The sequence below is a fragment of the Balaenoptera physalus genome (assembly GCF_965194825.1).
Source record: "Balaenoptera physalus genome assembly, chromosome: 1".
In the NCBI taxonomy this organism is placed as follows: Eukaryota; Metazoa; Chordata; class Mammalia; order Artiodactyla; family Balaenopteridae; genus Balaenoptera; species Balaenoptera physalus.
The window spans coordinates 100,200,004-100,224,992 of record NC_138882.1 but is presented as its reverse complement, the minus strand read 5'-3'; the positions used below and the strand labels follow the sequence as shown (position 1 = coordinate 100,224,992).

Below are 24,989 nucleotides of genomic sequence, written 5' to 3'. Positions count from 1 at the left end.
CCTTAAAATATAGACCAGTCCAGAAATTAAATCAGCTCCAAAGGCTAAAATAATTGCCCTCACCTTGGCCTGCCAGCTGGTTAAAAAGTAAAAGAACAAGCATGTATACTAATAGTAGATGTGTTTTTGGGGTAGTCTGCAAATTTGGAATTCTTTAGACATGAAGAGTTTTCTAATTTTGACAAAACATATAAAAATTGGACAAGTTAAAAAAAACCTTTTAGCTGATTTGCTGTTACCTAAAGAAATATAATAAAAGTAGAACTTCATTCAAAGCACCAAGACCCACAACCTACTGGTAATGCTTTAGCTGACCGTTCTGCTACATAAGCAGTGATAACCAAGACAATTGCTCCTGTAATTGTAAAGAAAAGAGAGGCTTTGGAGGCATTCAAAGAGGCTATTCTTAACTGTCAGAGACAAATCCCTAATTTGGAAAAATGGAAAGTGGGAAAATTCAGAAGTGGGGAAAGTTGCATAAGGATAACTTTTGGTGCTCTCAGAATGGCTGACTCATGACATCAAATAATTTAAAATGGAGCTTAGCAAAAATGCTTCATGGTATTACTTATAGTAGCAGGTACACTGACAACACTAAACAAACAGTGGTGAGGTAACTTTAAAGGTATTGACAAAGATGTTTTTAAAACATGTCCTACTGCCAACGATGTGATCCTGGTAAATTGTAAAGGTAGGATACAGACAAGGACCAAATTCCAATCCTCCAAATGGACTTTATACAAATGTCTCTTGCAATGGATTATAAATACTATGTTCTGGTTATTTTCTGGTTTCTTCTCAGAATAGATTAAAGCTTTCCCTTGCCAGAGAGCTGTGGCTCTAATTGTAAAAAAAAAAATCTTTTTTTTTGCTTGATTTTGTTTTCTGGCCTGGGGAATTCCCACTTATCTCTCTAATAATGACAGACACTCATTTTACTGGTACCATTATTAAGGAAATCTATAATGTTTGCCTTTTAACTCCAAATCTTACTCTTTTTATCATCCACAGTCCTTAAGAAAAATAGAACTAATGGAATTCTAAATACTGAAATTAATAAGCTCCCTTAAACTTCCATGGCCTAAAATATTGCCATTGGCTTTAAGGTGTATAAGATCAACCCCCTCTGGGACTCACAGTTTATCTCCTTATGAATTAATAAATTTCTGGTCCATGCCTTTGAAAATTTCACCGTCAATCTAAATTCTATCCTACTGCAATGAAATATGATCAAGTACTACAAGAACACATACAGTACCTCCCGCTTTATCATCAGTGGCTACCAGCTACATTTCCAAACCACTCACTTATCATTTGCAACAGGAGATTAAGTGTTCTGGAAAAGATACCTGAGATAAACTGCCCTTGAACTTCGATAAAAATGACCTATTAAGGTACAGTTAAAAACAGACCAACAGGGCTTCCCTGGTGGCGCAGTGGTTGAGAGTCTGCCTGCCAATGCAGGGGACACGGGTTCGAGCCCTGGTCTGGGAGGATCCCACATGCCGCGGAGCGGCTGGGCCCGTGAGCCACAATTACTGAGCCTGCGCGTCTGGAGCCTGTGCTCTGCAACAAGAGAGGCCGCGATAGTGAGAGACCTGCGCACCGCGATGAGGAGTGGCCCCAGCTTGCCGCAGCTAGAGAAAGCCCTCGCACGGAGACGAAGACCCAACACAGCCATAAATAAATAAATAAATGAATAAAATTTAAAAAAAAAAAACGAATGCATACTGTATGATTCCATTTATAGACTTCAAAAAAAAGAAAATCAAGACCTCAAAAAAAAAAAAAAAAAACAAACAAAAAAAAAAAAACAGACCAACAAAACTCCAAAGTATTGATCCTTAGGTTAATATTCCCCAGCTCAAAAGATAAACACTCCCTCTGGCTACTGATGTCCATGCCACTGGAAATCCTAAACTGAGATTCTTAGGAATCTTCCAGAAGTTGCTGACTTCAGAAGTGGACAGCTTCTGCTCAAGACTTCAGATCAAGATTAATACTCTGATATTGGGACTTCCCTGGTGGTCCAGTGGTTAAGACTGCACGCTTCCACTCTAGGGGGTGTGGGTTTGATACCTGGTTAGGGAACTAAGATCCTGCATGCCGCCCAGCCAAAAAAAAAAAAAAAAAAGATAAACATTCTGATATCAATTTATCAACTTATGTCAATTAAACAACTAATAGCATCGATTCTATTTAAGAGGATAATTTAATTACTTTGTTTTCCTGAAAAGGAAAGTAGCACTTTACCTTTTGGTTTGGAGATGTATTACAAGGACTGAAAGTCATTTTGTTTCTGATAATTGCCTATTTTACAGCTGGCTAATGTATCATGTCCTGAGTCTTTTATTTATTTATTTTTATTTATAGCTGTGTTGGGTCTTCGTTTCTCTGCGAGGGCTTTCTCTAGTTGTGGCAAGCGGGGGCCACTCTTCATCGCGGTGCGCGGGCCTCTCACTATCGCGGCCTCTCTTGTTGCGGAGCACAGGCTCCAGACGCGCAGGCTCAGTAATTGTGGCTCACGGGCCCAGTTGCTCCGCGGCATGTGGGATCCTCCCAGACCAGGGCTCGAACCCGTGTCCCCTGCATTGGCAGGCAGATTCTCAACCACTGCACCACCAGGGAAGCCCCTGAGTCTTTTTTTAAAAGATTTAGATGTGTTATTTATTTATTTTATTATTATTATTTATTATTTATTATATTTATTTTTGGCTGCGTCGGGTCTTAGTTGAGGCACGCAGGCTCTTCGTTGAGGCCCACAGGCTTTTCGTTGTGGCACGCGGGCTTCTCTCTCGATGTGGCGTGTGGGTTCCAGAGCGCGTAGGCTCTGTAGTTTGCAGCACACGGGCTCTAGTTGAGGCGTGCAAGCTCAGTAGTTGTGGCACACGGGCTTAGTTGCCCCGTGGCATGTGGGATCTTAGTTCCCTGACCAGGGATCGAACCTGTGTCCCCTGCATTGCAAGGCAGATTCTTTACCACTGTACCCCTAGGGAAGTCCCCACATCCTGAGTCTTAAATATGACTGCACAGCCATTGTCACATCAGATAGTTTAACGATTCATCCTGCAACAGAAGGAGAGGAAAAGATTAACTTCAGTTTAACTGCAGACTACACTCATTGCACACTCTTCTGCTCTTAGCAAAATCTCTGGAGGAAATCTGGATTTCCTGAATTAACATCCTGTGGTCTGACTTTGTCTGTCCTTGGCCCAAAGATTGGGGCTGGGGGTGGCGCTGAGAAAGAAAGAAAGCAGTCCCGGTGTCCGGAACTGATCTGACATTCAGAGCAAGACCTCAAAGTTACTGCAAGCTGCTCTGATGCTGACAGCAGGACCCTGTTCTCTTCTTCGACCAATAAACCCACAGAGTAAAAACCTCACAGTTACTCTGAGATCATGATAAAATGAAACAAAACAAGATCACTCCATAATTTTACCTAATCACAGACAAAAACAAGGTCACTGTGTTACCCACAAAATACCCAATCACAGAATCGCTGCCCCCGTTCCCCACCCCCTGCAAATTTCTGACAGCGTTAAATCTAGATGTAGGCCCCGCTTCCTTGGACTTCTCCCAGATTAGCCAACCAGCACCCAAATGCCCTGATAGAGTCTTTCTAACACTCTTCCTGTGGGTCCCTGAGTGTTCTCCCTGGCTGCAAAGTTCAATAAACCCGCCTGGCCACCGCAGCTGTGTTCCTGGTGGCCTCCGGCTGGAGGGCAGCGACAGTGCCCCCCATTTAAAATTCTTGGCCCATATAGCAAAACAGTTCTGTGGCTGGCGATGTATGTTGTTCAGTGTTGCGTTCTTTTATCACGGTTGTACTTCTCAGGTGCCCATGCCTCTCTCTCGCCCACTCTGGTCTCTCCCTTTTTGCAAGAGGCATTTCAAGAGACATAAAAAGACATACAAAGTTTTAAAAAGTGAGGTAATTGGGAAAAAAGTACCATAAAAGGAAGAGAAATAGTGCTGAGTCAGAGGCCAGATTCACACAGAATGAACATTGTGAGACCTTGTGTTCTTTCCAAATGACAAAATTTGGCGGTAAATTTTCTGGAAGTAAAGGCAAGGAGTGAAGTACAATTTGTTATGCAATTCTGTACCTATAACATTTTGAAAATGAACAAGTGGCTTGGGGAAATTGCCCCTGTTCTGGTAATGATCCCTTAGAGGAATGTTTCCTGCAGGAGCCTGTTACAGTGAATACTATCCACATTATTCACAAGGGAAAATCCAATGACAGGTTTCAGGAGGCTATTTCTTGCAACATCCTTCTAAAGAACTGGTTTAGGATCCACCGAGCTGAGGACTGTCTTCCCCTCCTGGCCAGGCTGTACGTGGCCTCTCGTGATCACACCGTGTGGGGCATCACGGGGCTCCCTGCCACGAGGGCCAGTGCCACATTGCCCTCTCCCGGAGGTGCAGTTCTTCCACCATCTGGATGATCCAGGCTGGTACCATCCACTGGGCTTTGAGGAGTGGCTGGGACCCGTCATGTCCAGGCCGCAGGACACCCTGGGCAGCTCAACGGAGACGGAGGACTGTTGCTTCCCTTAGCAGGTACTGTGGGCTGCAGGCGACAGCCAGACCCACATCCCTCACTTCTTCCTGGGCTCCGAGCTACAGTGTTCGCCCTCTTCTCTGAAGGAAACACACAAAAATAGAGGGACTTAAAACACTTCAGGTTGTTTCTTTGTCAAGTATCTATAGTAAGCAATCTGGGAAGGGACACATAAGACTTTGACTACCTTTCGTAAGAACAGTAACCCCTAGCTGCAGGTCACAGCAGGAGCACCTGTTTCATGGTGAGGTCAGAGGGTCTCCAGTCCCATAAAGGGGACTTTCACCAGGCTCTCCCCAAACAGCAGGCAGAAGTCAAAATGCCAAAGCTCTGTTCTGTTAAGGACGCTTTATGAGTGGCCCCAGAAGTGTGGTCAAGGTTAAGATGGTGAATTTTATGTTATGTGTACTTTACCTCAATTAAAAAAAAAAAAGGTGGTCTAAAGACTCACTTTCTGAAAGTCTGTTTTAATCCAGTGTTACAACCTAAAGTATCTAAAGGAATGAATGAACTGCAGAAATAATATAAAGAATATTATTTCTTGTGGCGGAGCATTTGATAATTATCAAGTGGCAGAGAGTTCAGACTGACGTCTTCTGACCAAATCCTGGAGTGCGGATATTCCGTGTTTCTGATAAGAAGACAGCATATTCTGTGAAGCAACTATTCAACCCTGGTCCACGAGAGAATCACCCAGGGAGCTTTTAAAACTACAGATGTTACCACATTCGGGGATTCGTACTTCATTGGTCTGTGACGGGGCCCAGTATTGTTTTAAAAGTTCTTCAGGTGATTCTTGTGCAGACAAGGTTGAGAATTATTGCTTTTAAGTCAGCAGAGCTTGAGGAAAGGCTGATTTTTTTTTTTTTTTTTAAATAAAAGTTAAGCAACACAACCAGGGCATGTGCCCGGATTAGAGGACAAGGGATTGCCTGTGTCTCTCTGATATAGTTTCCATCTTCTTGTTCTTAGTTGAATCCTCTTAAATGACAACTTTCTTTGCTTACACTGTAATTGGGTATAACACTTTAGAGTTTGCAGATCACTGTCACTTGATTTGCATAGCCACCTTGTGAGATAGGATGGGTATAATAATCCTTATTTTCTAGGTGAAGAAAATCTCCTTCATTCAGCCTGAAGGCACCAATTAACCAACTAGCCGCCTAGTATGGGTGAGGAACGAGATAAACATGCCTCACTGATGGCCCATATCCTAAAATCCTGTGACACAGCCCACTGTCACTAGCTTGGGTGGGTGTTCCCCACATCACAGTGGCCCTTGGCCATTTGGTCCACTAAAGGAACGAGTGTCATTCCATGGCTGTGCTGGAGTATTCTTTTAGGCCCTGCACACACTTTGCATAACAAAATATTCATGGTATATACAAGTCTGCTCTGAGAAACAGACTGTAACCCAAAAAAAGTCAGAGTGGAGGCAAAAAGCATACAGACTCTATTTCGTCAATTGTGAGGTGCACTTTTATTTTATGGACAAATAAGAAGTTTTAGAAACCCTACCATGTAAACAACAAAGCGCTGTTGACTGTAAGACATCCTGATTTTATCTTCCTATTTTTTTTAACTTTTTATTTTATACTGGAGTATAGCCAATTAACAATGTTGTGATAGTTTCAGGTGCACAGCAAAGTGACTCAGACATACATACACATGTGTCCGTTCTCTCCCAGACTCCCCTCCCATCCAGGCTGCCACATAACATTGAGCAGAGTTCCCTATGCTATACAGTAGGTCCTTGTTGGTTATCCTTTTTAAATATAGTGTGTACAAGGACATCCTGATTTTAGAGATGTTAGAATGTGGAAAAAATAAGCGCATCTTAGAATCAATAAAATGGGTACCTCTCCCCATCTCCTCTTTTTATGCTGCATAAAGAATGTGATCCATATTTTCCCAGGACCCAATAGCCCAGAGTTAAAACGGGGTGCTGTGACTCCAAGTACCTGCATTTTAGGAGGCCTGCTCCCTCCCCATCTCTGTCATTCCTGGGAGTCTCCACAACACCTCGGCCTTCCCACTTGGCTTCGTTGCAGCCCCTCCTGTGAGGCTGCTGCGGTTCTGAGGGATGCCCTCCCCAGGCAGCCTCTGAGAGCGCTTTAGCTCAACTTGCCGGCAGTCCCTCGAAGGCTCACACCAGAGGACTTTTCAGTGCTCATTTCAAACACCACATCTGAGAAGTCGAATTCACCATCACACCCTCTCCCCCTGTCATCAACAGTAAGAAAGGACATCGCCATGCTGACTAAGGCAAGGTTTTGGATTTTCTTTAACTCAAGCCGGGATCCCTGCACTACCTTTAGGTATAGGGTGTAGCTCACATTGTTAAGTGCATGTTGAAATGTATAGATGGACTTCAGGACCCAGTAGTCTCTCGATTCTGCAGCCCAAAGAAAGCAGCACAAACATACCCTCAGATCGAGGGAGGCCTAAGTGTGGGGGAAGAGGGGCAGCTCCCCCCTCCCCCAGCCCAGCACCTGCCGTTGCCTTTGCTGTCCTCAGCTGTCTCCTTGACCGTGGGCTGTGGCCGCCAGGGCGGGGTGAGCTGAAGAGACGTGCCTCCTCTCGACCATCACTCCCACCCCCCTGCAGTTCCTGGAAAGTGCCCATTGCATCTTGTTTCTGTGTCCTCCCTCTGCTCAGAACGGTGACACCCACATCTGAGTGCACCTTCCAAGGTGCCGCTCATACTTGGCTCCCTCAGACTTTCCTGACCATTCTCTCCCACGTTCAGACTGTCCTCCGGACGCTGCCACGCCAGGTGGATTTCCTTTGTGGATTTCCTCATACTCTCCACCAGCACCATGGAGTGGAAATACAGACGGTCCCTAACTTAACGATGGTTCGACTTTACGATGGTGCGGAAACCCCTACTCATCCAGTGGAAACCTGCTTTGAATATTGAATTTTGCTCTCTTCTCTGGCTAGTGATACGCGGTATGACACCCTCTCCTGATGCTGGGCTGGGCAGCCAGTCAGCAGTTCTCAGCCAGACATGCGGTCTCCGGGGTAAACAACCGATGCACTACCACCATTCAGTGTCAGACAACCATTCTGTGTTTCACTTTCAGTACAGTATTCAGTACATTACATGAGGTAGTCAACACTTAATTATAAAATGGGTTTTGTGTTGTTAGATGATTTTGCCCAACTGTAGGCTAATGTAATTGCTCTGAGCATATTTAAGGTAGGCTAGGTGAATTAAATGCATTTTCAACTTACAGTGAGTTTATGGGGACATAATCTCTCCAAAGTCGAGGAAGACTAGTATAATGCTAGTCACCTGTTTAATTTTAATTGTTCTAATAGCCGCATTAAAAAATAACAAGTAACTTTAGTAATATGTTTTATTTAACCCAATATATCCCAAATATTATAATTTCAACATGTAAATCAACTTAAAATGATTAATGAGATATTTTACAAGCTTTCCTGTCCCTACTAAGTCTTTGAAATCTGATGTATACTTTATACTTAGAGCATGTCTCAATTCAGATCCTAAGTTTTCACTAGAAATACTTAACCTGTATCTAGATTTCAAAACATTTACAGTTGAAAAAATTGATTCACATACCCAAATCATCCCAAATATACCTAAAAGATTTCAGTGACTGAATTGAGTATCAATTTAAAAAATTAAGCTAATTAAAATGAAATAAAATGAAGATTTGAGTTTCTCAGCTGCACTGGCCGCACTTCAGGTTCTCCGTGGCCACATGTGGCTGGTGGATCCCATATGGCGCAGCGCAATTCTAAACCATAGGCTTCCTGAGGGTAGGGATTGTTTCTTTGCATTCTCAGAGTCGTGCATGGGGCACAGCACATAGAGGTAACGAAATGTTTGTTGAATGAGTGACTAACAGAGTTGGGACTTCTAAGAAAGGGAAAAGCAAGAGGATAACAACGTATTTATAGATCAAAGGCTGCCTAGATCAGTTCAGTTCACCAGGGCATTTCTCTGGAATACAGCTCCTTCACTTAAATCCTTTTAGATTTTAGAGAACCTTCTCCCCAGCACCAACCCAGCTCTTGTTTCCACCCTCTCATCTGGCTTCTAAGAGCTTCCAGAGCTTGGTTTTTCAGATCCCTGGGGCTGAGAGGTAGAAACAGATTTCACTTCTTCCCCAGATGTTTCCAGCTAGAGGCTCTGCATTTCCCAGGTCTCAGAGCACCTGGCAGGCCAGGTGGGCAGGAGTGGGTGGAGCCACCCTGGCAGCCCCTTGAAGGGCCGTCCAGGAGGAGTTCTGGGCTCCAGCTGCAGCTAAGGCCAGTGGAAGCATCCATCCTGTCAACGATGGCCCTCAGGGACAAGGGAGCAGACAAGACCAGGGGGACATGTCCTCCGGGTCAGTCTCTGTAGATGGGAGCCCAGTGGATGTTTTGGTCCTTTCTTCCAAGCCAGAAGGTTCTTCTTGGAAGGTGGGTGGAGGACAGCCAAAGACACGAAGACGGGAGGATCGTTAACTCCATCAAGGTCAGTGTGGGAGGAAGTAGCGTGAAGGTTTTCGTGTGTGTTAGAAGATGAGGTCACATTAATCTCTCCAGGTTCTGAGGGAATTATTAATCCTTGAATCCCCTGCTTCTGTTACACACCTGAGGGCCATCCTGTTTCAGAGACCAGGAGACAAAGTTACAGGAGCAAGTTAGGAAATTCGAGAGGGTCCCAAAACCAGGCTTAGGAATTTTAAATACTCTCTCCTCTAAGAGGAATAATTAGAGCCTGGCCCGCACCTCCCTCATCCAGCTTTATCCAGTTTTGCTGAGTCATTCAGCATCTCCTGCAAGTTGCACAGGTACCTTCTGAGCTCCTTTGTTCTTCTAGGGTCCCTCCTGAGTTTGCAGCCCTTAGGGAGCTGTGGGCCTCCTTCTGAAACAGAAGAATATTGTAGAGACAGAGTGAATGATGGGGCCTCCTGAGGGACAGGGGTGGTTGGGTGGCAGTGAGGGGAGAGCATAGACCTTGGGGAGAGCCAGGGCCAGGCTGCATTCCAGTCTTTCCTAGCTATGTGAGCATGAGAAAGTTGCTTAACCTCAGTGTGCCTCAGTTTCCCCTTTTTGTTGCAAAGAAGTTGGAAGAAAAGCTGAGATTTAGTTCACAGATGCTGTCTTCTTTGTCACTATTAACCCCACAGAGCACAGCTGTCACTGGCCTCCCTGGGCAGTCTGTGTCTTCAGCGCCTGTGCTCTGATGGATTCCAGACCTTGAGTCAGGCTCTTCTCCTTCCCCACGCTCAGGGCCTAAAGGATAATCTCTGCCTGCAGAAAGCCAGCTGCTCCTTCCAGCCCAGGGCAGAACTGACCCCGGAGCCCTGGAGAGTTCCAGGTGTCCTTTAAGGCCTCAGCTGCCCACTTCTCTTCAGTAAGTTTCCTTGCACTTGCCCCAGTTGGATGTTCTCGTCTGCTGTCAGGGTCACTGAAGGGTAGTACCCTTGTCCAGTAAATAGGTCCCCAACTTAGGAGGGGAGTGGGGGCAAATGCTGTGATTACCTCTGCTTTGAAGAGCTCAACTAGACCTCTTACCTGCTATACCTAACCCTGAGGTTGCTCTCCACTGCCCTGCCAGGAAAGTACCAGCCTGGTATGGAGGCCTCATGGCCAGCTGGGCCCCTTACTGCTCTCAGCTGCAGCAGCTGGCCTGGTCCCAGCCCCAGATATGTCTGATTGCCAGGTAAAGGCTGGCCAGCACCTGCTGTGTCTTGTCTTTTTCCCTCCTGGCTACCTGGACTCACCAACTGGCCCTGCTGATGCCAGGAGATTTAAAGGGCCAGTGCCATGGTTTTTCCCTTCTCCATGTTTCACTTTTTCTCCTTTTGGAAGCCAGACATTTGAGGTCTAGGACATTCAAAAGCAACCATATATATGGGGGAATTTAGAAAGGCACCACACAGACCTTACATGTACATCTCAGACTGATCCCTGACACAAAGACACCATATAACAATTGAAACACCCACACACACATACACTACAGCAACGTCTGGAGAAGGGTGAGAATCTGATCTCCAGAGTTATCACATTATAAGATTCAAATATCCATTTTTTAAAAAAATCACAAGACGTACAAGAAACAGGAAAGTATGGCCCATTCTAAGGGCAGGGGGGTGGTAAATCAGTGGAAACTATTTCTGAGAAAGACCAGATGGTGGACTTACTAGACTTTAAGTCAACAGTCTTAAAGATGCTCGAAGAGCTAAAAGATGTGGACAAAGTTAGGAAAACAATGAGTGGAACTACCACATGACCCAGCAATCCCACTACTGGGCATATACCCTAAGAAAACCATAATTCAAAAAGAGACATGTACCACAATGTTCATTGCAGCACTTAGCCAGGACATGGAAGCAACCTAAGTGTCCATGTCGACAGATGAATGGTTAAAGAAGATGTGGCACATATATACAATGGAATATTACTCAGCCATAAAAAGAAATGAAATTGAGTTATTTGTAATGAGGTGGATGGACCTAGAGTCTGTCATACAGAGTGAAATAAGTCAGAAAGAGGAAAACAAATACCATATGCCAACACATATATGTGAAATCTAAAAAAAATGGTTCTGAAGAACCTAGGGGCAGGACAGGAATAAAGACGCAGACGTAGAGAATGGACTTGAGGACACGGAGGGGGAAGGGTAAGCTGGGACAAAGTGAGAGAGTGTCATGGACATATATACACTACCAAATGTAAAATAGATAGCTAGTGGGAAGCAGCTGCATAGCACAGGGAGATCAGTTCGGTGCTTTGTGACCACCTAAAGGGGTGTGATAGGGAGGGTGGGAGGGAGATGCAAGAGGGAGGGGATATGGGGATATATGTATACATATAGCTGATTCACTTTGTTATACAGCAGAAACTAACACAACATTGTAAAGCAATTGTACTCCAATAACGATGTAAAAAAAAAAAAAGAGTGCACAAAATGGAAATATCAAAAAAGATATAGAAAACATAAAAAGGGAACCAAAAATAAATTTTAGAACTGAAAATTACAATAACTGAAATGAAAAATTCACTGGAAGGATTCAAAGGAAGTTTCAAGAAGGAAGAAGAAAGAGTCAGGGAATTCCAAGTAGGATAAATTCAAAGAGATGCACACCAAGACACATTATAATCAGACTATTGAAAGACAAAGACAAAGAGAAGATCTTAAAAGCAACAAGAAGGAAGTAACTCATCACATACAAGAGCTCTCCACAAAGATTATTATCAGGTTTCTCTTAGAAACCTTGGCAGCCAGAAGCAGTGGGTTGACATATTCAAAGTGATAAAGGAAAGGAAAACCTGTCAACCAAGAATTCTATATCTGACAAAACTGTCCTTCAACTATTAAGTGAAATTAAGACATTCCCAGATAAGTGAAAGCTGAGAGAGTTTATTATCACTAGACCTCCCCTACAAGAAATGCTAAAAGGAGTCCTTCAGGCTGCAATGAAGAGAGACTAGAGAGTTATGTGAAGCCATGTGAAGAAATAAAGACTCCTGGAAAAGGTAAATACATGGATAATGATAAAAGCTAGTACTATTATAACTTTGTTTTATAACTCTCTTTTTGTTTTCTACATAATTTAAGAGATTAGTCCATTAGAAAATAATTATTAGTCTATGTTTTTTGACACACATGTATAAAGATGTTATTTTCTGACATCAATAATCAAAGAGAGGGGCTTCCCTGGTGGCGCAGTGGTTGAGAATCTGCCTGCCAATGCAGGCGACACGGGTTCGAGCCCTGGTCTGGGAAGATCCCACGTGCCGCGGAGCAGCTGGGCCCGTGAGCCACCATTACTGAGCCTGCGCGTCTGGAGCCTGTGCTCCGCAACAAGAGAGGCCGCGATAATGAGAGGCCCGCGCACCGCGATGAAGAATGGCCCCCACTTGCCACAACTAGAGAAAGCCCTCGCACAGAAACGAAGACCCAACACAGCCATAAATAAATATAAAAATAAAACAAATACTTAAAAAAAAAAAACAAAGAGAAGGGACAGAGCTGTATAAGAGCAAAGTATTTGAATGGTATTCGAATTAAGCTGGTAGATATTCAAATTAGAGTGTTGTAATTATAGGATGTTGAATATAATCCCCAATGGTAACTACAAGGAAAAATAGCTATAGAATATACACAAATAAAAATGAGAAGGAAAATGAAAAGTTTCATGACAAAACATCAACTACACATAAAAGACAGTCATGCAAGAAATGAGGGAGAAAAAACTATAAGGCAAATAGAGGACAAATAGCAAAATGATAGAAGTAAGTCTCTCATCAATAATTTATTTAAATGTAAATGAATTAAACTCTCTAATCAAAGGCAGAGATAGGCAGAATGCCTTAAAAAAACATGATTGAACTACATGATATCTACAAGAGGCAGACTTTAGATCAAAGGCATAGATAGGTTGAAAGTGAAAGGATGGAAAAAGATATTCCAAGCAAACAGTAACCAAAAGAGAGCAGGGCTATACTAATATCAGACAAAATAGACTTTAAATCAAAAAATGTTATAAGACAGAAATAAGAACATTATCTATTACAGCGTGTTCAATAAAGCAAGAAGATATAAAAATTATAAACATTTACACACCTAATAACTGATCAAAAACAGAATGGAAGAGAGAAACAGTTCTACAACAATAGTTGGAGACTTAAACACCATGCCACCATGCTTTCAATAATGGACAGGACAACCAGACAGAAGAAAAGTAAGGAAATAGAGGACTTGAACAACATAATAAATGAACTAGATTCAGCAGACATATTAGCACATTCAACCCAACAACAATAGTGTACACATTCTTCTCAAGTGCACATGGCACAATCTCCAAGATATGTGGGGACACAAATAAAGCATCAAGAATTTAAAAAATAGACATCATATCAACTATCTACTTCAGCCACAATGGGATGAAGTTAGAAATCAATAACAGAAGGAAACTGGAAAGTCCACAAATTTGTGGAAATTAAACAAAACATTTAAAATAATGAGTCAAGTAAGAAATCACAGGGGAAATTAGAAAATACTGAGAGATGAGTGAAAATGAAAACACAGAATGCCAACACTTATGGAACACAGCAAAAGCACTGCTAAGGGGGAAATTTACAGCCAGAAATGCCCACATTAAAAATAAGAGGATCTCAAATAAACATGCTAACTTTATAAATTAAGGAACTAGGGAAAGAATTAAACCCAAATCTAGCAGAAGAAAGGAAATAATAAAGATTATGGCAGGGATAAATAAAAAAGGGAATAGAAAAACAGCAGAGAATATCAATGAAAAGGTTCAGGAAATTTCTTTGAAATGTTTAACAAAATTGACACACCTTTAGCTAGACTGACTAAGAAAAAAGGGAGAAGATGCAAATTACTAAAATCAGAAATGAAAGATGGGACAGGACTACTGATTCTGCAGACGTAAAAATATCGCAGCAGAATACTACAAACAACCATATGCCAACAAATTGGATAATCTGAATAAAATAAATATGTTCCTAGAAACACAAAACCTAACAGGACTGAAACATGTAGAAATAGAATTCCACATGTTATTTATTTTAAATTTAATTCCTTTCTAAATTCTTGAAGCCTTGGTTTGTATTTATTTATTCTTAAAACTATAGACATGGAGAAAATTTATTTTCTATATTCCACTATCACAGAAGCTAATAAATTATGATTTTTATTTTTTATTCTGATTAAAAAATATTCTTTATATCCTGGATTACCAAAGTTTACCCAGACAATATTTTGAAAACCTTTAAAAAAATTACTATATGGTAGGACACATTTTAATACTACTGTTGGTATTTATTTAGTGGGTTGTTTTGTAATCTGTGGCTATTTTATACAGAATTTTTAATTTACTTTGAGAGTTCATAACGTCAGCAGTAGAGCTGGAAGGATGGAATGCAGTGCAGAGTCAGACTAGAGACCAAATTCTCAACTGAACATTGGACACAACATGTTTTGATGTCCTGCACAGTGTTCTCTAAAATATTAGAAATTATCAACACATTACAATCAAGAGAGAGCACATGTAAATCCAGAAGATGTGGCCACATTGGCACTGAATTTCAGCGAGGCAACCACTGGCTGCATCACGCCCTTCAGCCCACTCTCCAGTTTCCCGAGTCCCCCACTGCCCGCTACTGCCTTTCTCACACCCACTGCACCTACGGGTGTGACCCCTGGGCCTGGGGGCTGAGTCTGACAGCCTGCTCGGCCAGCCCTCCTCATCCTCCTGCAGAATTGTCCTCTTCCTCCTGAAGGGGCCACCTGTGCTCTGGGCCGTCCCTATGTCCGCAGTTCCTTGTCCTACCAGGCACTGCCTCTTTCTCCTGCCTTCAACCTCTCTCCCTCTTAGTCCCTCTCAGTGTTTGAACACTTAAAGTCTCTTCCATATTTTAAAATCTGTCCTTGTATTTTCCAGCTGACTTCCAGCCTTAAAAAAAAAAAAAGAATGAATGGATGAATGCTAATGTAATAATATCTGTTCTACATATTTTAAATATTATGACTCTGTTTAATGTTAGTTTAAGAAAGTCATTTTCTCAGTAAAATCTGGTCATGTTTCTTTTCCAAGCTCAAGATGTGTAAAACTCAGAATGACAACTTCTTTATATTGTGAAAAATATAACTATTGAGGGCCAGCACTTTTGTGTGTGCATGGCCACCATCGCCTCCCTGTGGGCAAACCGAACTAGGAATCCACCTGACCCTGAGCTGCATCCTGAGTCTGGACCTCAACCTGGAGCCCTGAGGACTGGCAAGGTCAGAATGGCTGGAAGCACCTGTCATGGGGACTGAGCTCTGCTGGTCTCTGGTGACACAGTCTCCCAGCTCCCCAACTTAGCAGAGATGTGCAGACTCTGACTCTGTGATTTAACAGGGATTAGATAGAATATATCTTCTTTCCTCAAACCCCCACTCCATACTCTATCTTGGTGGTCAGAAACCTTTATTGAATGCTGGGTTCATACCTTTCTATCCTTGTAAATTGTTAGCTAATTTTTAACTTATTTTTCTGTAGTGTACCAACCTTGCATTTTAACTTGTAAAATCCATTTGTTTTTAAAAGTTCCTCTCATCTCTTTTCATATATCCATTACCTTGTAATATACTTTAAACAAGGGAAAAGTGAACCCAGACCAACCTTGTCCTATTCTCCTCATTCTGAAATAACGTTCAAGCTTCAAAGAGGAAAGTTGGCAGGTAGGACATTGTTCTTGAGGAGGTTGTATCACAGAGCGTCATCAAAGGCCACCTGAGCCACCCTCTCCTACACAAAACCACACGTGAGTCAGGAGCCAGGATCAGGGCAGGAATCTGTGGACCTGGGCAGCCAAGGTGTGCTGGGCCCACTCCGCCTGTGGTCCTGTGCCAGTCCTTCTTGCTGGTCCCCCCTCTGGCCCCCCTTGCAGCAGGAGAGGCTCCTAGCCGCTCAAAGGACAGCCCTCTCCCCCCCACTCAGATCCCTCTGTGAGCACCACAATCCAGGTCACTGACCCAGTAAACGTGAGGGTCATCTAGCTGGCTGTCGGGACATCTCCGGACTGCACCTGGATATCTTCTTTGCTGGGCCTGGTTCTGAATTTAGAGTCACTATTTAGACCATAAAGCTACCCGATTAATTAACAGTTGGTCATTATCACTCTTAGGCATACGACTGAAGGGACGAGTCCTCCACAGTCCCTGAAAGGAAAGCACTGACCACATTTACTTTTTCTGCTCCTTGTCGTGGGTGTTTCTTGTATCCCACTGATAGTCTGTTCTAGAAGATACGCTGCTGTCAGGGATTATAAAGAGTCGGGGGAGCGTTAGGATTGCTTGGAGTCCTGAGCTTCCTGTGCTAGTGGCTCGTTTAAAGTTTCGACTTGAGGGGCACCACTCTTTGGACTTAACTTGGCAGTCGGAGCCTCCCAGAGCCCGGGGGAACTCGGCAGCCCAGGAGCAAGCCTGAGCGATTCCTGGGAGGGCAGGGGAGATGGAAGATTCGTGCTCTTGTTGTGATTCAGGCTTGTTCCCCGAGCGCACTGCCAACTCCCCCGATTTAGCTGAGATCTGACTGGGGACGGGAACCAGGCTGCCCTCAGCGTCCTGGCGCCCAGAGCTCGGCTCCCGAGTCCCCGCGGCTGGAGGGGAACACGGACTATTTCCACTGCGCTGGGTGCAGATACCGCGCTGAGGACCCCGGGTGCCTCGGGTCGCAGGAGGCCTCGGAGATTGGGTAGTAGTTGGGGGCGGGGCGGAGAGACGCGAGGGGGGCGTGGCCTCACTCAGGCCACACCCAGGCTTGATCCAGGCACCCGGATGAACTTCCACAGCGGTGTGGAGAGAGTACACCGATCCACGAACCCTGACCATGGCAATGACCCTGGGTTACTGGGACATCCGCGGGGTGAGCGGGGGTCCACCAGGGCGGGCGGGGAAATGCTGCGCAGCTGGGGACCGGTTCGCCAGAAACTTCGTTTGTGGGGATCGCTGCAGCCCAACCCCTTCCCTCCGCCTCTCCTTCCCAGGTCGGGGAGAGGGTTGGGAGTGTGGGAGGGGACCCGGAGCACCGAAAGTCGCGCGGTTAAACCTCACGTCTGTCCTTTGTCCCGGCCATCTCTCCCAGCTGGCTCACGCCATCCGCCTGCTGCTGGAGTACACAGACTCAAACTATGAGGAGAAGAAGTACCCGATGGGGGACGGTAATGGCATCCTTGTCATGTCCTGGCTTCTGCTCAACTCATGCTGATTTGGTACCAAGCAACCCATGTCCTGGCCCCTGTTATTTCTATCTGCTGCCCTCCAGCAGCTGGAGAGAGGTCTAACCCTACCCGAACTCTTTGAGGGTCTAGCTGGCCTCCAAGGCAGGCCATGAGAGCCGATAGCCGGGCCCCTGTATCAGCCATTGGCACGGGCTCCCTTTACTGCTTGCACTAACCCTTTGTAAGCCTTACTCATGTGGGTTCCAGAGCCGTCTAACTGTGCTTTCCCCCAAAACTCCATGCGAGATTTAGAGGTTCAGATTCCAGATCCACCTGTTCAGGGGCTCTTGTCTCTGACTCCTTGGTAGGTCCCCCGGGAAGGAGGGTTGGACTCCGGGGGTGGTTTGTTTCACTGCATCTTCTTTACCACAGCTCCCAACTATGACAGAAGCCAGTGGCTGAATGAAAAATCCAAGCTGGGCCTGGACTTCCCCAATGTAGGTGCAGGGGCTGGGGTGCTCTGGGGGAAAGTGGACGGTGTCCCTGTCCATCTCCTTACCCAGCTTAGAGGTTTCAGGATCCGGTGCCTCTGCTCAGCCTCTCAGCCTCCTGGTTCTCTTCACTGCCTTTCTATAATACTGTATGTCCCAGCTCATCCCTTCATTTTACAGTATATTATTTAGTGTCTACCATGGGCCAGGCTCTGTGAGTGCCAGGTTTCATCTCTGCCCTTGCTCAAGGGAGTGGGTGCAGGGGAGCCTGGTGGCCCAACCGACCTGGCCTGTTGTTCTTCCAGCTGCCCTACTTAATTGATGGGGCTCACAAGCTCACCCAGAGCAACACCATCCTTCGCTACATTGCTCGCAAGCACAACATGTGTGAGTGGAGCTGTGGGTGGGGGAGGGGCACAGGTGGCCATGCCCTGGGCTTGTCTGGGGTGGGATCCTGAGGGTGAGTCCCTGTTGTGTGGCCACAGGTGGGGAGACAGAGGAAGAGAAGATTCGCGTGGACGTATTGGAGAACCAGGTTATGGATGTCCGCTTGTGCATGGCCATGATCTGCTACAGCTCTGACTTTGTGAGTCCCCTCCCACTGGGCTGGACAGGGTTTGAAATGCTGGTCAGGGTCGCGTCTACACTGGTCTTTTGCCTTTGAACTCCCTGGAGCTACTGATCAACCAAGACATTCCCTTGGAAACTCTGACTTAGTTCCCACCAATCTTAGGATAGAGTCCAGACACCCTTGGGTGGAAATTCAGTTCCTAGACAGGGTGTTTTCCTCGTTAGCCCAGCACCTCCTCCTCGGCATCTCATGCATAAACGCATGTGCCCAGTAGGCAGCCTGGGGTCAGACTTTGTTCCTCTCCCTCCTTCCTTTCAGCCTCTCAGATTCTCCTCATCTGTTCAGAGACTGCATCGGCATTCACACCCTTTCTGTCACCCACGCTGGAACTTAGGACTTCTTTCCTGAGTCATTTGAGTGTTGATCTCCCTGAGGTCTGAGGCCCGAGCTCTGCCAGGTCTCACAGCACTGCTGGTCTGACCCATGGCAGGTGTTTGGAGCTGAGTGGTGACAGGTTCAGGCACAGTGTGGTTTTGCCCTTTGCCTTCCCATCTCCTCTCACAGATGGGAGGTGGTACCTGGTAGGAGTCTAATGAACGTAAGTGGGTTAAATCGCAGCCTGGGCACCGACCCGGGTGTAGTCAGGGGACATGGCGGCTCACTTGGCAGCTGGGATCAGGCACAGCCCTGGGAGGCCTGGTCTCTGCCCAGGGGGTCTCTATCTGAGGGTAGTGACAGCTGTTTTGTGCCTCAGGAGAAACTAAAGCCTGATTACTTGAAGGAGATCCCTAAAACGATGAAGCTCTTCTCAGATTTTCTGGGGAAGAGGCCCTGGTTTGCAGGGGACAAGGTAAGGGGGACGGCTTTGGGGGATGGAGAGCTGTCATTTTTCCCGCGTTCAGAGTTTGGTGCCCATTCATACTTTGCCTTTCTGCAGCTCACCTATGTGGATTTCCTGGCTTACGACGTCCTTGACATGCACCGCATATTTGAGCCCAAGTGCCTGGATGAATTCCCAAACCTGAAAGACTTCATTTCCCGTTTTGAGGTGATTCTCCTGATCCCTCTAGTATTTATGTCTCTCTTCTCTTCCCCCTCTTTGCTGATGCTTTCCTAGTTGGAACCCAAATGAAGAATAACATTTAATGAGGACTTGGTTTATGCCAGAATCTCTGCTCAGCATCTAACATATATTGTGTCAAATTTAATCTTTATAACATTCCTCCGTGGTAAAAGAATTATCCTCTCCATTTTACAGATAAGGAATTAAGCTGAAAGGATAAGTAATTTCTGAAGGTCACAGAGCCAGTACAGGCTGTGCTGGGCTCCCAGTCAGAGCATCTGGCTTCTATGGGCAGCAGTCAGTGGCTCTCCCTTTCCTGTATGGAAAAGAAAGCTCAGGTCCTTTTCTTGTCTGGGTTCACAGCTCTGGAAAGTGTGGAGGAAGCAGAACCTTCAGGAGTTTGCCTGCAGCTGGCATTAGTAGAGTTGAGACACAGTAGGACTGATATCAAGTACTAAAAACACAGACAATATCTTCTCTGGATCTCCAGAGGGGTCTGCACAAGTGAGTCGCCGCCAGTTGTACTGAGATTCTCAGGACTGTAGTTGGTGCTGGGATTTGAGTACATACATAGGTGTCCTTTGGAAGGATTTTATCTCGACACCTCTTATAGTGGGCACTTTCCTTCCCTCGTCTTCCTTCCTTCTTCCTTCCAGTTACCCAAGATTCCGATCTCAGAGGTGGGATAGTACATTTATTTTTAGTAACATTCACTGATCTGACCCTCTCCTCTGTATGAGGCACTGTGTCAGGCACAGTGGGGATGAAGAAGTAACAGTCCTGGCGCCCACCCTCTGGGGCTCAGTGCAGCTGGAGAACTACAGGAACCCCGAGCTGTGTGGTGTGCGTGGAACCACTTGGTGCTGGAGGAGCACAGCCTGACCTCACCTCCCAGCTCATCATCGGTCACCCTCAGTCAACCAGTGGGAGAGCAACAAAGTCTGCTTTATGTCAGATTTGGGAACTTGAAGCTCTAATCCAATAGGTTTTTCAGACTACAGTCTGTTCTCTATTCCCACCCCCACTCCCCACCAGGCCCCATCATCAAATCTGCTTTCTTAGCTAGTTCTCATCAGCTCTGGTTCTGGTCCAGGCTTATTGGCCTTGAGAATTTTGCAAGAGCTGGGATGACTGCCCGGCAGGGAGGATGGGGACAGATGTGGGCTGCAGTGTGTGGCCTGTTGGGGCCTGGGCTGTTGGGTACAGGCAGCCCCAGGATCTTTGAATCCTTGGAACTTATTGGGCACTGTCTGTCTTGGGAAGACTGTGCACAGATACACCTGAGTGTCTCACTGCCTAGTTGGCTGCAGCAGTACTGAGGATGTGGTAGGTTGGGGCCCAGTGAGACTGGGCTCAAGTCCCAGGACAGGCAGGTGGACTCTGTCCTTTAAGTGGAATAATTAGAGTCTGGCTTGGCCTGGCCTTGTGCTCCACACCCTCGTACTGATCTTGGGTGGCCTCGGCCTGCAGTGGCTTGAAGCAGGGCTTTGATTCCCGGCCAGAGACTGAGGTCAGGTCGCGGTGGTGAGAGCACCAAATCGTAGCCACTAGAACAGTGGTCAGTGACAAGGCCCTGGCCTTTGGCTTTGCAGAAAAGAATTCCCACGAAGAAGGAAAGTAGTGAAACAAGTAAAGTGTTTATTAGGAGAAAAAAAAGTACAGTACGTGTGGATAGACACCCGGGTGGGCTGAGAGAGAGAGTCACGCCCTCGTGGTAGTTTGAATCACTTTTATGGGGCATTTCTTCCAGGTTTCCTTTGACCAGTCATCTTGCTTTGCCTGGCTTTGAGTCTGTATTTGATGTATCTCAGGGTCCTCCCCTATGTGCGTGCACATCTCTTAGCCAAGATGGATTCTAGCGAAGAGGCCTATGGGTAGTTGACATCACTTACTATGAGGTGGCACCCCCTCGCTTTTTGACCTCCAAGGAGGCTTTCTGTGCATGTGTAATAGGGGAGGTCTCCTTGACTTTGAGAATGAGGAATATGTGGTCTTTTATCTCTTATCTGGGCAGGGCCCAGCCTCCTCCGTCATCCTGCTTTTATAGAGTTTCTGCTATTATGGAGTTTTTGTCCACAGGGGACAAACTTCAGCTGTTTGGCCTGGGGCCCATCTATCTCCTGCCTCAAATCCCCCCCTGAGAGACATGAACCCCAAGAAATCTTTATTGGGAGGATGAAGGGCAAAGGTCTGTCTTCTGTAGCTTCTTCAGGCTGGCAAGGGGCTCACAGACCCTACCTAGTTGGGGTCACGGAGCTCTTGCCCTGACTCATTAAGGGACCCGGGGTGACATCTGCTGTTATTCCAGCAGGATCTGTTCCAAGGAGTGTCTGGAATCTCCGCATCACCGTCATCTTGTCTGGGAAACCGTTGTGTCCTTAGAAAGAACAAGCCAGGCTTCTTAATCTTAAGTAGATTTTTATTTATTTATCTTTGGCTGCGTTGGGTCTTTGTTGCTGCTCATGGGCTTTCTCTAGTTGTGGTGAGCAGGGGCTACTCTTCGTTGCGGTATGCGGGCTTCTCATTGCGGTGGCTTCTCTTGTTGTGGAGCACGGGCTCTAGGCACACGGGCTTCAGTAGTTGTGGCACATGAGGTTAGTTGCTTCATGGCATGAGGGATCTTCCTGGACCAGGGAACCTGTGTCCCCTACATTGGCAGGTGGGTTCTTTTTTTTTTAACATCTTTATTGGAGTATAATTGCTTTACAATGGTGTGTTAGTTTCTGCTTTATAACAAAGTGAATCAGTTATACATATATATATGTCCCCATATCGCTTCCCTCTTGCATCTCCCTCCCTCCCACCCTCCCTATCCCACCCCTCTAGGTGGTCACAAAGCACCGAGCTGATCTCCCTGTGCTATGCGGCTGCTTCCCACTAGCTATCTATTTTACGTTTGGTAGTGTATATATGTCCATGCCACTCTCTCACTTTGTCCCAGCTTACCCTTCCCCCTCCCCGTATCCTCAAGTCCATTCTCTAGTAGGTCTGCGTCTTTATTCCCGTCTTGCCCCTAGGTTCTTCATGACCATTTTTTTTTAGATTCCATATATATGTGTTAGCATACGGTATTTGTTTTTCTCTTTCTGACTTACTTCACTCTGAATGACAGTCTCTAGGTCCATCCACCTTACTACAGATAACTCAGTTTCGTTCCTTTTTATGGCTGAGTAATGTTCCATTGTATATATGTGCCACATCTTCTTTATCCATTCATCTGTTGATAGACACTTAGGTTGCTTCCGTGGTATCAATTTACATTCCCACCAACAGTGCAAGAAGGTTCCCTTTTCTCCACACCCTCTCCAGCATTTACTGTTTGCAGATTTTTTGATGGTGGCCATTGTGACTGGTGTGAGATGATATCTCATTGTAGTTTTGATTTGCATTTCTTTAATGATTAATGATTTTGAGCATTCTTTCATGTGTTTGTTGGCAATCTGTATATCTTTTTTGGAGAAATGTCTATTTAGGTCTTCTGCCCATTTTTGGACTGGGTTGTTTGTTTTTTTGATATTGAGCTGCATAAGCTGCTTGTAAATTTTGGAGATTAATCCTTTGTTTAATCAGTTGCTTCATTTGCAAATTAATCAGTTGCTTCATTTGCAAATATTTTCTACCATTCTGAGGGTTGTCTTTTCATCTTGTTTATGGTTTCCTTTGCTGTGCAAAAGCTTTTAAGTTTCATTAGGTCCCATTTGTTTATTTTTGTTTTTATTTCCATTTCTCTAGGAGGTGGGTCAAAAAGGATCTTGCTGTGATTTATGTCATAGAGTGTTCTGCCTATGTTTTCCTCTAAGAGTTTGATGGTGTCTGGCCTTACATTTAGGTCTTTAATCCATTTTGAGTTTATTTTTGTGTATGGTGTTAGGGAGTGTTCTAATTTCATTCTTTTACATGTAGCTGTCCAGTTTTCCCAGCACCACTTATTGAAGAGGCTGTCTTTTCTCCACTGTATATTCTTGCCTCCTTTATCATAGATAAGGTGACCATATGTGCGTGGGTTTATCTCTGGGCTTTCTCTCCTGTTCCATTGATCTATATTTCTGTTTCTGTGCCAGTACCATACTGTCTTGATTACTGTAGCTTTGTAGTATAGTCTGAAGTCAGGGAGCCTGATTCCTCCAGCTCCGTTTTTCTTTCTCAAGATTGCTTTGGCTATTCGGGGTCTTTTGTGTTTCCATACAAATTGTGCAATTTTTGGTTCTAGTTCTGTGAAAAATGCCAGTGGTAGTTTGATAGGGATTGCATTGAATCTGTAGATTGCTTTGGGTAGTACAGTCATTTTCACAATGTTGATTCTTCCAATCCAAGAAGATGGTGTATCTCTCCATCTATTTATATCATCTTTAATTTCTTTCATCAGCATCTTATAATTTTCTGCATACAGGTCTTTTGTCTCCTTAGGTAGGTTTATTCCTAGATATTTTATTCTTTTTGTTGCAATGGTAAATGGGAGTGTTTTCTTAATTTCACTTTCAGATTTTTCATCATTAGTGTATAGGAATGCAAGAGATTTCTGTGCGTTAATTTTGTATCCTGCTACTTTACCAAATTCATTGATTAGCTCTAGTAGTTTTCTGGTAGCATCTTTAGGATTCGCTATATATAGTATCATGTCATCTGCAAACAGTGACAGCTTTACTTCTTCTTTTCCGATTTGGATTCCTTTTATTTCTTTTTCTTCTCTGATTGCAGTGGCTAAAACTTCCAAAACTATGCTGAATAATAGTGGTGAGAGTGGACAACCTTGTCTTGTTCCTGATCTTAGAGGAAATGGTTTCAGTTTTTCACCATTGAGGATGTGTTGGCAGGTGGATTCTTAACCACTGTACCACCAGGGAAGTCCCCAAATTCAAGTTTTGCACCAGCTTACTTTTAAAATTCATTTACTCAGTTAAATTTATTTTAAGCTTAGTCAATCCTGACCATGCTCAAAACTCTTTTCTTGGGGTCCACTTTCCACAAATCTTTTTATCAGTTTCTGTATCCATTACTTTATTTTTCCATCTAGAAACAGCCACCTGTAAGTCAGACCTACTTCTTTTTCCCTTAATAAAATGCAATTCCATTCCTCATACCTTCTTTACTAAAAACACACATCCTACTTTCTTTAAGCATCCATGAACTGTCCTTTATATCAACACTCTGTAGATTGGTAAACATAAATCCAAATAATAATTTCTTGAAAAATGTGCTTTCTTACAGAAAATATCTCAGTGTGGCACCAAACATATTTATTAATAGTTCTAGACCTTTTGTTTCTCTGTAAAAGGAAGCCAGTGTCCAGTAATTAATGTTTCAGTATCTTATTTTATTCCTAAAAAGTTCACCTGAAGCTCTTATCTCATTTGAATTTTTTTCCTTAAAAGTTTCTTCACATTGAGTTACTTTCCTTGCTGACAAATTTACAATGGATATAACAAGATTTTATTTAGCTTATATTAAACCTAGATGCAATAAAAGTGTTATACTTAATGTTGATGACTCTAAAGACATGTCTATATTAATTAGATCAACAAACTTAAACATTAATACCAGGTATTAATTTAATACTGAATATTTCCCAGTTCATGTGAACCTGAAATTCATTTAGCTTAA

The 24,989-nt window shown here is 44.5% G+C and overlaps 1 protein-coding gene across 5 annotated transcripts in view; it reads left to right on the top strand.

Annotated features, from left to right (window-relative positions):
• The first annotated feature begins 16,828 nt into the window (after positions 1-16,828).
• Positions 16,829-24,989, top strand: part of LOC309648482 (glutathione S-transferase Mu 1) — a 42,348-nt gene continuing 34,187 nt past the window's right edge. For all 5 annotated transcript variants that reach the window (XM_082437096.1, XM_082437095.1, XM_082437097.1 and 2 more), the window contains exons 1-7: positions 16,829-16,968; positions 17,188-17,263; positions 17,696-17,760; positions 18,060-18,141; positions 18,240-18,340; positions 19,080-19,175; positions 19,263-19,373. In XM_082437096.1, coding sequence (XP_082293222.1) covers positions 16,933-16,968; positions 17,188-17,263; positions 17,696-17,760; positions 18,060-18,141; positions 18,240-18,340; positions 19,080-19,175; positions 19,263-19,373 — 567 coding nt within the window. In that variant the 5' untranslated portion in view covers positions 16,829-16,932. The remainder of the gene's footprint in view (positions 16,969-17,187; positions 17,264-17,695; positions 17,761-18,059; positions 18,142-18,239; positions 18,341-19,079; positions 19,176-19,262; positions 19,374-24,989) is intronic.